The following is an 11,773-nucleotide window of genomic DNA, read 5'->3' as shown; positions in this document are numbered from 1 at the left end:
TTTTGATTGATTCATTATATAACTGTTGCCATATCTCACCCTAATACTCAACGTGTTTTTAAAATAATTTTAAGGTAAAGGTAAAGGTAAAATCGTGACACAAGAGTGTAAAAAGAGAAGAAACGGGGTCATGGGACAACTCTAAAATCTTGATATTTTCTCTACATTTTTGGATCCAACTTAATTATTTATTCGAATTTTGTAAGAGCATACTCAAACATGATTTTATGAAAGTATCTTTTTCATATACTTTCGATTATAAACTTTCGATTATATTTTCATATATTTTTCATTTCAGCAACCTCAAAAATATTTTAAGAAAGGTAAATTAAAAGTATAATATACTAGAAATAACGATATGATATTATTCACTTCTTATAGCTTTGTTAATAAAGAGTGTGAAATTGAGGTTTAAAAAGCAATCCATTATTAAGTGCGGAGTTAGGAACAGTAAAATGGAAAAATAGCATAGGTGAAGTGATGTAGGGTATTAAATAAACTGCACATAATGTTAAACTAAGAAAGTGAAAAGCTGTAGGCCTACTTGGAGAATTTGAATAAGTCGGCGGCGGAGGGAAGATGATAAGGGTAGGGAAATGGAAATGGAAATGGAAATGGAAACATTGTGGAGTTGGGGTGTCCCACACTAAGCTGATCTGGGAGCGCAGATTTGGTACGGGATTGGTGATCCGAAGCAAGCAGCCTACTCAAGAATGACCAATCTGTGTTCAACCGCTCCTGTTGCACACCCCCGCAATTTAGCCTCCACATATTTTGAGGACACTCTATGGAGACGGGTGTTGCCACTGCTGAGTCCGGACTAAACAGCTGCGGCAGCTGCATGCACCCATCCAACCCATACTCATTATATGGCTGCTGCGTATGGTTATGCCTTTTCGGCTCTCCTATTTCTGCACCCATCAAGGCGGCGGAACCAGAACTACTGCCCCCCACCTTCGTATGCGCATGGTACTCCAAGCCCTCTGCCTTCTGACTTTTCTTCTTGAAAACCCTGCACACCACCCACCCATCTTCCTGCGTCTATCAAATAAAATGTGAGTTAATAAGTTAAAAAAAAAAAAAAACTCTCCCTTTCTTCAGCTTCAGTTATTTGTGTTTTGACATATGGATTTGAATCATAAAATACATTTAAATGCCCACATAGCTGAATATAAGGAAGGAAATAGGACGATTAGTACCTGAATTTCGGGATCCTGATCTTCGAGCCGGTATTCATGCATGATCCAATCAGTCTTTTGTCCATGAGGAGCACGACCGGTATAGAACACGAGTGTCTTCCTCATGCCAATCCTCTTGGAATTGGCCATGTGAATGCCTTTGTCTCTCCCGGTTGCCTTCCAGAATCCAGCACTGGTGGCTCTATTAGTTCGAGTTCCAGTTGGGTATTTCTTGTCCTTATGGCTAAAGAAATACCACTCGTTCTGGTGCCCAGATCCAATTCTACATTTATCTGAACCCACCCCCCGAAAAAAAAAAAAGAAAAAAAAAAAAAAAATCATTGTTCGTCAAATCAAAGCTTAATAAATTGGCAAGTATGAAGAATAATGAATGGGCAACCTTTGAGGTCCCAAGGCTCCAGTTTGTTTAGATCCACTTCTCTGATAACATCAAGCTCAATGGCCTCGTAGGAAACCTTCTTCCTGAGGTAGTAATAAAGAAGCTCCTCGTCTGTTGGATGGAACCTAAAGCCTGGAGGAACACTGAAGTGTTGGCCATTTTCGGGCATCATCGTCCCTTGATGGGGTTTTGTCTGTGTATTCAGAAAATGATGAACAAGCAGTTATAACAAGCTTGCATTAATGGAGCAAATAGTTAAATGCAAGCTTGAAAGGGCAAACCTGGGAGAGGAAGAAGAGAAAGTAATTATCCTTTGCAGATTGGTATTGAGAAGTTGCCTTCAACGGCACGACGTGAATATAAAAAGGGATAGAGAGAGAGAGAGAAAGAAACGTTAGCGCAAAGGTTAAGATTGACTGACAACCGATCAAAGATGGGCACAGAAATAAAGGATAAATAATTATTATAAAATTTGCATGGAATTATTTTATTTTCTTTTATTTGGTGGATTGAACGGTATTAGAAGAATATGATTAGAGCATGAGCAGGCTTTTCGTAAGATGTCTGTTGAATGGGGAACCTTGCGCCCAAAAAACATCAACAAAATCTGCACAACTCTCAATTTAATACTTTTATTGGCATTTTCTTCCACAATTCTTCACCTCCCTACCTCTATGCTTCTCTATCTTTTAATTAAATAAATATGTTAATTTTTAGTACAAAGTTTTTACATACCATTCTTTAGACCCTTTTGGATAACAATTTTGGTTTTGGTGTTCCACTTTTTGATAATTAGCCTTTTTTTTTTTCTTCTCCTTCTTTTGTCTAAATGTTTCAACTTTATACAACAATTTCAAATCTTAAAGCTATGGGTAGAAAATAAGAGGCCGTTATTATGACCTCTAAAATGTAAAATTTTAAATTAAACTTTATCTACACATCTACCAATGCAATGTTGATAGAGTTATACGGGCTTGAGTACTTTTTGATTGATATAGGGATTCATAATGAGACTTCATCAGTTTCTTTTTGTTTGGAATTTGAGAATTTTTTATTCTTATTTTTGGCTAGGTTTAGACCATGACTATGATATCAATTGAAAAGGATAGCAGACCTCCACATATTTCTTCCGTGGTATGATATTGTACACATGCTTTTAGAACCATCTAAATGGATCTCTCTTTTCTAACCATTGTGATACTTTGTTTGCACCTCTCTAGGTTGTAACTCAATTAAAGAACTTGTTGTAGAGATATTAGTTTGGGCTGGCCTTGAGGAGGGTTTTTCATGTAAAAATTGTTAAATCTCCTGTGCTTGAGATAATTGATCAGTTATATAAATTATTTCTATCATAAATTCATAACACATAATAATTGAAGGTAGTAGTTCCATACACTGTCATAGTAGAAGGTAGGTCCACTAAACCAGCACATTTCATGCACAATTTAAACAAAATTAGAACCATTAACCACCGTCTCTGCCACGTTACCCTGATAAAAGTGAATATTTATATATCCTTTTTGGTTTCGGCCACTAAAGGACAAACTAGAAAGGTGTTTTTTCTTTATAAGGAAGGGAAGGGTGATTAAGTATTAATGGTGTACGTGGCGTTTTGACCCGGAGCAGAAAGTGATTGCGTGGGAATCCCTTCGAGTCTGAACCCAATGGATTGAGGCAACGGAGGCCTTGAATTGTGCATTCTAAGCACATGCAATGCAAAGCATTGACCAGTGGAGGGGTCAGGATTTGGACTTCCCCCATGATTTTGCTCTTATCACTTCTACAAACATAATATAAGAAACAGTAACTCAACAATTAAGAACATTAGCTAGTAGGGCCTCCACTCCAATTTCGTCCATCAAATCAAAGAGCGGGTTGTAGATCATCAGAGGCGCTCATAGGGCCTCCACTCCTTCACACTCGCTCTTAAAGGCTCCGGAACAACAGCGGACCAGGACTCCAATTCTGGAAATGGTCCAGTCAGAGCAACATAATTCTCACCCTTCTCTTTGGGCAGTTTTTTCCAACACAACTGCAATTAACAAGTATAAGGTGAAATTGTTAACTACCACAGGGCAATCGTATATGTATCCACATTTCTAACTGCAAAGTACCAAATGATTATGAAACCATACTAACTGAAGAAAATTCCATATGGATTCAATTTTCTTATCCATATACCCTCACAATTATCATGAATAAAGCCTTGAATTCCACTTCATCATTGATTCTAGCTACCATACTTTTTATTTTTGCTACGTTGGGTAAGTAGATCCTTCAACAAATGAGCAATAAGCAGAAGTAGATATTCTATCTACCAATCAGTATCAATGTAAATTTCATTAAATGGGTCATGCTTCTTAAAACACAATGTCTTTGTAAATTGCTTCAAAGTGAGTTCGTCCTAGAGTACGCATGTAATTGATTGCCATAATAATTGCAAAACCAATGTGTAGATGAGTGCAAGATAAATAAAAAGTAGTTCCATATTTTCCTCGTCTTTCACCCTTCTTCGTTGCATCTTGCGGCTTTAAATTTGATTCAATAGAAGTTCTTGTTGTTCTATAACCAAGTAAGCTGGTCTCTTTAAGCAAATCAATAATTTACTTATTTATTTTTTATCGACAAGAATATCTTTTTTGATGTAGCAATTCCATCCCTAAGAAACTCTTCAAAACTCCAAGTCTTTGATTTGTAATTCGTTTGCTAGTTTTTTCTCCAAACTATTTAGTCTAGCCTCATCATAAACTACTAGGATGATGTCACCAACATACATTATTAAAACAATCATCTTATCATTTCTAGTGTCTATGGAAAATGGTATGATCTACTTGACCCTGGAAAAAATCAGATGCGTGTGGCTAAGTGTCACGGTCGTACATTTTTAACTGTGCGACATTGTGATCTTGACACGTCATGACAAGTTTTGAGGAAAGTCCAAGCCTCATATTCATTTTTCGCTTGACTTTGTGGCTTTGTCAAACCTTAGGTGAGGTTTGTCTTCGCCAACAAACACAACTCATGCAGAATCTAAACGTGTTCAACCACACATGCCACTTGTACGTGCATGTTCAATCTTCTACAACCCAACCAACTTGCCTCTACGTTAGGCTAAGTCATCTGGTTCGACCTTGCCTCTACTAAGGGCCAAGGTCTCTTATATGCAACTTCGCATCTCATCTTGTCCTTTTGGTTCCCAATTAACACGGTCATCATGTCTTGATGTCATCCCAAGTCCCAGGATGTCATCGGCCAACTTAGCTTGCACCGTCATGCTCATCGAGAACGGACCCATGTGTCATTCGAAACATCAGGGCATCCCTAACATCCATCCATCTGGATTCTATTGAGGCATTGGACCCTCCCATGTCCATGCCATACCATTTAAGGACTCCATACCCACTAGCGGATGCATATACCAACCTCTGACACATTGGCTGGGGCGCAATGTCGGTAAACCTATGCCGTTTAACACCATTCTTAAAGATCCATTTCAAAGAAAGTCGCTCGAGACACTCGTCTTGCAATGTTCTCCATCACTGTGACACACGCATATACCACAGGATAGCTCGTTTAGGCCACAAGACCCAGGGTGGTGGAAAGATGATACCATGCCTCCTATTGAGGTACATTTTGAGGCATTTCCAATCTGGTAGGTGTAGACGTGATTTTGGCAAATAGTCATACGGTGTCGTGGAGCGTTCGTCCAGTATCCGATTGACACAAAATTTGGCAAGCTTTCATCTTTCATATGGACGGACTTAACTCTAGAGCCACATGCCCAAACTCCTTTCAGAACCCCCACTTTCGAGGTTAAGGTCCGGGGCCCTAACCGACCCTTATCAAGCCTATCTTTGTCCCTCAAATTGACAACGTTGCCTCCTTGCTTATGCCTCAGCTTGGCTTCAATGCACATCTCTTTGGTGAGTTAGATGATGCACCGTCCTCCTCGGTTGCACATGACACTCATCTATCTTGGCCCTTGCATGGCCGGATGGGCGTCTCTTTAGGATCAGTTCTTTGCTTGTCGTTACATGAGGGTCACAACTTACTCTCTTTATAGCATGGTTGTGACACTAGTTACGAGTGGTGGACAATCATGAAACCATGAGTTGTGACTAGCTCTGAGGATGAATCCAATATATATTGGTTGTACTCCTACTTTTCGTGAATAGAATGAATCTTTCTATCAAATGATTAAAAAAAACAAAAGATCCATACCTCATCCTAGAATGATTTGGAAGATCCAAGAGACTGACGACCAATGATATTGGCCACAACGGCGGATAAAACAACTATGAACCACAAGCTACGAACCATGATTAGTGTTTCTAAAGCATAAATAATAAATGATTGACATAAATGAAGAAAGCCACAAATAGACCTAGGAGAGATTGCCAACAGAGAGTAGTGGGCATGGACACCGATGACTAGGGTTATTTTTGTATGGTTAAGGTTTCAAGACAGAAACCGTGTAGTTTTTGAGAGGAGACAAAATTATCATTCACTTTTCTATTGGAACTAGTTATAGTTCAGCTCCAATAAATAAAACGAATCTAACTAAAAAATAGAAGTAAAATTTAGTACTATTTCTTACCTGTTTAGGAAATGCTTCGGAAAGAGCCTGAATCACCGAATTGCGTGGCAGGAAGGAATCGGTTGAGGATACTTCACTACAGATACCATTGTCAGTGACTTTGACTACATTCCCTCCACAGTTAATCATGAGCCGACCACCAACCATCAGTCTGTCTTTCAATTCCAACCACTTGCCAACCTATTATAAAAATAAAATGAAAAGATTCACTTCAATCATTAAACTGCTTGTAATACTCCGAAACCTTCATCCACAACCACAACCTTCTAATACTCAACTGAGTACCCTACTACTTATGTCATCTTCCTAACAAACACATAGATGGGCCTCACAACACACATCACGCACATGCTACACCAAAGCCCACCCTTCCACTTCCTACGTGAATACATTTTAAGAACCGGGGGTCGATCCTAATAGTTGGAAAAACGTACAAGTAATAAATATATAAATATAAATCCATAAACCAGTAAAGGAAAAAAAAAATGATTGAACCAAATTTTTGGACAAAAGATCAGTAGGAAGAAAATTAGGCTATTCCAGCATATGCTAATGTATGGAGAATAAATGAATCACCGGCGAGAAAATTATAAACCAGCCTCGGAAATTAAAAAAAAAAAATTAGAACATCTATTCAAGGAACATCATTAGTACAGTTGCAACTCGGACACAGAAATTTAACACAAAAGCCATAACTACATGCACAAGGTACATACCTGTTGCAACTGAGGCAAAATATCTCCATCAGAAAACAAGTCAATAACAATTCCTGAATATTATAAATACATATTAGCACAAAGGTGGAGAAAAGAGGAAAGAAGGGGGCAGTTTTCCCCTCTTGATTTGTCTTAGATAAAAAAAATATAATAAAAGAAAACTAAGATTTAGAATGTATTCCCTAAATTTCCCCCTCCCTAAATTTTCAAAACAGAAAGATTTACCCATATAAAAAAATTCATGTACAATTTTTCCCCTCCCTGTGAACATTTTCTGGCTCTATGCTTGTGTCAGCATAAATAGAACAAAAGTATAGCTTCTAGTTTCCTCTACAGAATAAAGAGGAAATTCGTTAATATAAAAAGATGTAATACAAAACTGAAATTGAAGAAGATTGTTATGGATCTAGTATGCGTAAGATTAATTCAATATTAAGTAGTCAAATATTCCTTGTAAAATTGTATTTTTTTAGCAGTAGCAACTGTCAGCATGACTAAAGAATTTATGGCTAAGGAGAGGATTGAATTCTCAGGATCCCATGTAGCGAGGTGATGTTCGACTACTTAATGAGATGACAAAATATTGATGTAGTTTGACTCTCTTTGTTTCGGGATATTTTATGTTTTTATTGTTTTACAGAGGGTAAACTGATTTACTGAAGGGTATGGTCGTATTAGTTGGTTGGGCGTTTTGTTTTTAGACAAACTCAGTCTTTGGCTTTCCCTATATTAAGGAGCCATTTGTTGTGAGGTTCAGAATTGATCGTACTAAAATTCTTCAAGAATTGGTTACACCAGAAGGAATATGCATTCATGCTTCAACTCCCATGGCCTGTTTGCACACCCATTATTGTGTAATGGTTCAAGTCCACCACTAGCAGATATTGTCCGCTTCGGCCAACAGTGGACTATTAAGGATCGCACCCCAAGAGGAAACTCAGGATTCCTGAACTACTGAACGATGGACCGTCCGCCTCACGGTTTTAAAAAGCGTCTGCTAGAGAAAGATTTTCACACACTTGTAAAGAATGTTTCCGTTTCCCTCTCCAACTGATGTGGGATCTCACAATCCACCCCCCTTAGGGGCCAGCGTCCTTGCTGACACACCGCTCAATTCTAAATCTAATACCATTTGTAACAACCCAAGCTCACTACTAGCAAATATTGTCCGCTTTGCTCCTTACGTGTTGCCATCAACCTCACGATTTTTAAACGCGTCTGCTAGGGAGAGATTTTCACACACTTATAAGGAATGCTTCGTTCTCCTCTCACAATTATTGTGGATCCCACATGGGTGAGAGAGGTGAAAGTGAGTGTATCTAAAATGTTGCATTTGATCTTAATGGATGGATTATTGAGTGATGAGGAATTAAATGTCTGCTGCTCAACCTCTTCATGGAACTCTTCTCTCCAGATAAAATTATGTTAAAAAACGATAAAATGAGGGAGAAACGATAGCATATATACTACATGTTTGTTACATAAGAACCTCGAAAAGTAGAACTTTACCAGCATAACCCCCAGAGATTCTGGCCGATGGATCAAGGGCATCCCCGATGTGAATGTTAAGTATCCCACCATCATCAGAATGCTTCTCAAGATCAGATAGCCCGAAAAAGTCTCTTGCTTTATCAATTAGCTGGATTGTTAAGAAACAAAGTGTTCAAGTCACAGTGAAGATAGAAAGATAAATGTAGTTTTAACTTTCAAGTAATCATTCAAAAAATATCAACTAAAACATAACTCAACTGGCTAAACCATTATAATTTTGACCAAAAGGTTAGACATTTGGATCCCTATCCGTACATACAATTGAACTCAAGAAAAATAAAATTATTATAAAAGCAATTTCACACTAGGCAACCAGAATCAGTATATTGTTTCAAATTTCCATTGACTAGAAATGGAGGAAACTAAAAAAATATCTCCAATCTAACAAAATAAGACCAAGTGAATAATTACAAAAGGATTTGGTCACAAAAACTATTGAACAAAATACAAGATTAAATCTCACACGAAGGTCTCTCAGGCCCCTTAAAATTCTATTGTCTGTCTCAACCATGTCCCAAATAACAGCAGACACCCAACTTCGCGTTGGTTCCGGGTCCATTTTTGTTTGTCTTTTCTCCCCCTTGGGAAATAGTATCTCTCAACATTTTTCTTCCTTTTTTAAACAAGAGGCAAATCTTTATTGAATAGATGAAAAGAGACTAATGCTCAAGTGGAAAATATGGTAATAGAGAAACACTTCTCTTTCAAATTTTAAATGAAAAACACCACTCTACTGAAGATGAATCTCTATAACTTTTGAAAAATTGTTCATCTCCATGCTATAATTATATCCAAAATTTTTATTTAAATGATTTTTGGTGGTTTAAGATATCAACGCCAAATAGTAAACATGACTTAAGGATACCTATTCCCGTCTTTCCCGTGCATGAAACGACCCCAAAGGGGAAAGAAAAGAATGGGAAGTCACGTAGAAATAATCTATATTGTTTCTCAACTTCTGAATTTTCAGAGACTGATAGGTAAAGAAACCAAATATAGCTTACGATTCCATCAATCTCCCAACCTTCAAGCTGCAACGAGGGCCATGAAGCAAGCATCAAATGGGCAGTAGTCCCCCCTCCCTGTTTAAACAGTATAAAATTTCAGTCATGAAATCAGTAATTTGGTATAGAAAAGTTTCACATTTATTTTCGAAAGGTACGTCATTATTGAAGAATGAAGTGTTTTACCAATCCAAATATAGCAATTGGACCTTCTGGAATTATAGCTGGCAAGCTAGCAAACTCATCCTACATGATGCAGAAATACAGAGCCCTCCGTAGTAAGAATAAATTTATAATATAAAAAATAATGTAGAAAATGATTGGAAATTAACGTTTTTTTAGCTCAAAGAAATATAACTTAGGCATATAAAAAAATTATTGAATGTTGAAACAGAATCCCTTTTGATTACTACAACAAACACAAAAAATACAGAAGGATAAAGGGACTACATATTACTGATTTTACAATGATTTCATGTTGAAATAATTTTTTGGCTGATAGAATATTGAAGCTCATTTGGGGCTTTGAAAGAAAGTTCCAACAACACTCGCATCCAAGAAAAAATGGAAACCATCGGCACAACTTTAGACCGAATAGTAAGGAAGATTTGAAAGTGTGGCTGCTGGAAAATGATGGCTCTTCCTCATCATATATTTCTCTCCTAAGCTTATTGTGAAGCAGGCAGTTTTGAATAACCAGAAATCAAACATTATAGGCAAGCTACGTGCCCCAAAAAGGTCAAGGTTTTCTTCAGAATCTTCTCTTTTGAGAGGCTGAATACTCGTTTCAGAATCCAAAGAATTCTTCAAAATTCCATCCTTTCTCCCAATTGGTGTGTTCTTTGTCAAAACAGTGGGAAATCGTTGATGCATATCTTCTTTTTGTGCCCATTCGCTGCTAGTTGTTGGGATAGGCTGTTTAGTTTGTTTAGTATTCAGTGGTGTTGGCCCAACAAAACTTTGGATGCCCTCCAACTCATTGAAGGCCCTCATTTTAAAGCTCAGACGAAAATCCTTCGTTCCAATGGAGTTTTTCCCAACTGGAGACTTTGGTTTGAAAGAAATTCCAGAACTTTTCATGGTCAAGAAATGAACAGGGATGTCTTGGGATTTGGCTCTTTTAAAGCTCAGATGAAAGTTCTCTGGTCCAATGGAGTCTTTCCCTCCTAGCTCTTAACTTTCTATCTTCACAGTGAATATCTCCTAACTCTTGATGCCAATGGTTAGTATCACACAAGTCACACACTCAATCTAGATAAAGAACACGAAGGACGAGAGAGAAAATACAAAGAGAAATATCAGCTAGAGGTTTATATTGATGACTTCTCACATAATACAAAAAATACAGTACATCTTCAAAGCACTACCTAAAAGGATATATAGTTCAGTTTACTATGACCATTTACCATGTATAGTCATTTATTATGATGTATAGCCATTGAGTAAAGAGAGAAAGAGCACCAAATTCAGCAGCCATGGAAAAATTGAAGAGGGACTCCAGACGATACAAAAAAATTAGAAAGGAACGGAAAGAGAAGGTTACAAAATTTATAGTTTCTTTTTAGTTGAAGATAATATCCTTTTACGTTGGTGCATCCGTATTGGTGAGGGAATAGAAGAGAGCGAGTTTACTGACCCAGTAAGAACCTGTCCAAATCTGCTCCTTGTAAAGAATGCTGTGCACATTATCTGCGTCAACAATGGCGGCACAGTTTAGAAGGTCTGAATTCCCTTTTAGAGGATAAAAATTGAAGATAAGGGAGAAACGAAAAGTAGTACTAGAAGAATCGAGAAGTAGCATTCTGGATTGGGGAGTGTCTACAATAACAATGTCATTGTAGTAGCTAGTTGTAGCGGTCAACACTTGAAATTCTTCTTTTTCTTCCACTCCTTCCTCAACGCTCCGGAAGCTGGGATCACCAGTGGCCCTTGTCAATTTTCCGACGGAGGAATATCGAAAATCGCTCTGAATTTTGGTGAAGTTTAGTGAACTACATAGGTAACGCCTACTAAGACATATATTTACAACTCCGAAACTCCATGGACGTGCGTAAATTTGAGGAGCAAGTGCGTATGCCATTTCCTTCCTGCTCTATCCGACTCCGTGCTTTCATGTATATATTTAACCACGAATAATAAAAAAAATTATATTTTGTATCAATAAATCAGGTTGGGGGTTGAAATGTATTATAAACATTTGTATCAATAAAGCTAAATTATTATTTCATAATTTTATTCTCTCTCCCCCATGTAAAAATAAAATTATGTAAAAAGTAAGAAATATAATGTATATGAAATTAAATATGAGGAAGCAACGAAATAAATGT

General features: G+C 37.4%; 2 protein-coding genes across 3 annotated transcripts; both read right to left on the bottom strand.

Moving 5' to 3' along the window:
• Positions 1-382: 382 nt before the first annotated feature.
• On the bottom strand, positions 383-2,367 carry LOC111776289 (NAC domain-containing protein 76). The gene is made up of 4 exons (XM_023655704.2): positions 1,860-2,367; positions 1,579-1,771; positions 1,200-1,471; positions 383-1,041 (listed from the first exon to the last, which is right to left on the bottom strand). Exons 2-4 carry the CDS (start codon positions 1,748-1,750, stop codon positions 541-543), a joined length of 945 nt encoding a protein of 314 aa, XP_023511472.2. The 5' UTR covers positions 1,751-1,771; positions 1,860-2,367; the 3' UTR covers positions 383-540.
• Positions 2,368-3,063: 696 nt separating this feature from the next.
• LOC111811183 (uncharacterized) lies at positions 3,064-11,603 on the bottom strand. Of its 2 annotated transcripts, XM_023697937.2 has the most exons (8): positions 11,226-11,603; positions 11,083-11,135; positions 9,633-9,692; positions 9,447-9,524; positions 8,401-8,530; positions 6,892-6,944; positions 6,176-6,355; positions 3,064-3,610 (listed from the first exon to the last, which is right to left on the bottom strand). In XM_023697937.2, exons 1-8 carry the CDS (start codon positions 11,524-11,526, stop codon positions 3,464-3,466), a joined length of 1,002 nt encoding a protein of 333 aa, XP_023553705.1. In that variant the 5' UTR covers positions 11,527-11,603; the 3' UTR covers positions 3,064-3,463. The 2 variants fall into 2 exon arrangements, with proteins under 2 accessions (XP_023553705.1, XP_023553706.1); XM_023697938.2 differs by lacking the exons at positions 11,083-11,135; positions 11,226-11,603 and adding an exon at positions 10,853-10,871.
• Positions 11,604-11,773: the final 170 nt, after the last annotated feature.

This window comes from Cucurbita pepo, chromosome 15 (assembly GCF_057944985.1).
Source record: "Cucurbita pepo subsp. pepo isolate OVF chromosome 15, ASM5794498v1, whole genome shotgun sequence".
In the NCBI taxonomy this organism is placed as follows: domain Eukaryota; kingdom Viridiplantae; phylum Streptophyta; class Magnoliopsida; order Cucurbitales; family Cucurbitaceae; genus Cucurbita; species Cucurbita pepo.
This window is presented reverse-complemented; position numbering and strand designations above follow the sequence as displayed.

What these genes read in the sequence shown, in the direction of transcription:
- LOC111811183 (XM_023697937.2), bottom strand. Translation starts at nt 11,526, where the DNA reads ATGGCATACGCACTTGCTCCTCAAATTTACGCACGTCCATGGAGTTTC. An exon ending in TTTGGACAGGTTCTTACTGG is followed by an intron (nt 9,693 to 11,082) that starts GTCAGTAAACTC and finishes TGCATCATGTAG; the next exon opens with GATGAGTTTGCTAGCTTGCC. An exon ending in AATCTCTGGGGGTTATGCTG is followed by an intron (nt 6,945 to 8,400) that starts GTAAAGTTCTAC and finishes TATAATATTCAG; the next exon opens with GAATTGTTATTGACTTGTTT.
- LOC111776289 (XM_023655704.2), bottom strand. Translation starts at nt 1,750, where the DNA reads ATGATGCCCGAAAATGGCCAACACTTCAGTGTTCCTCCAGGCTTTAGG. An exon ending in GGAGCCTTGGGACCTCAAAG is followed by an intron (nt 1,472 to 1,578) that starts GTTGCCCATTCA and finishes GGGTGGGTTCAG; the next exon opens with ATAAATGTAGAATTGGATCT. An exon ending in ATCAGGATCCCGAAATTCAG is followed by an intron (nt 1,042 to 1,199) that starts GTACTAATCGTC and finishes TTTATTTGATAG; the next exon opens with ACGCAGGAAGATGGGTGGGT.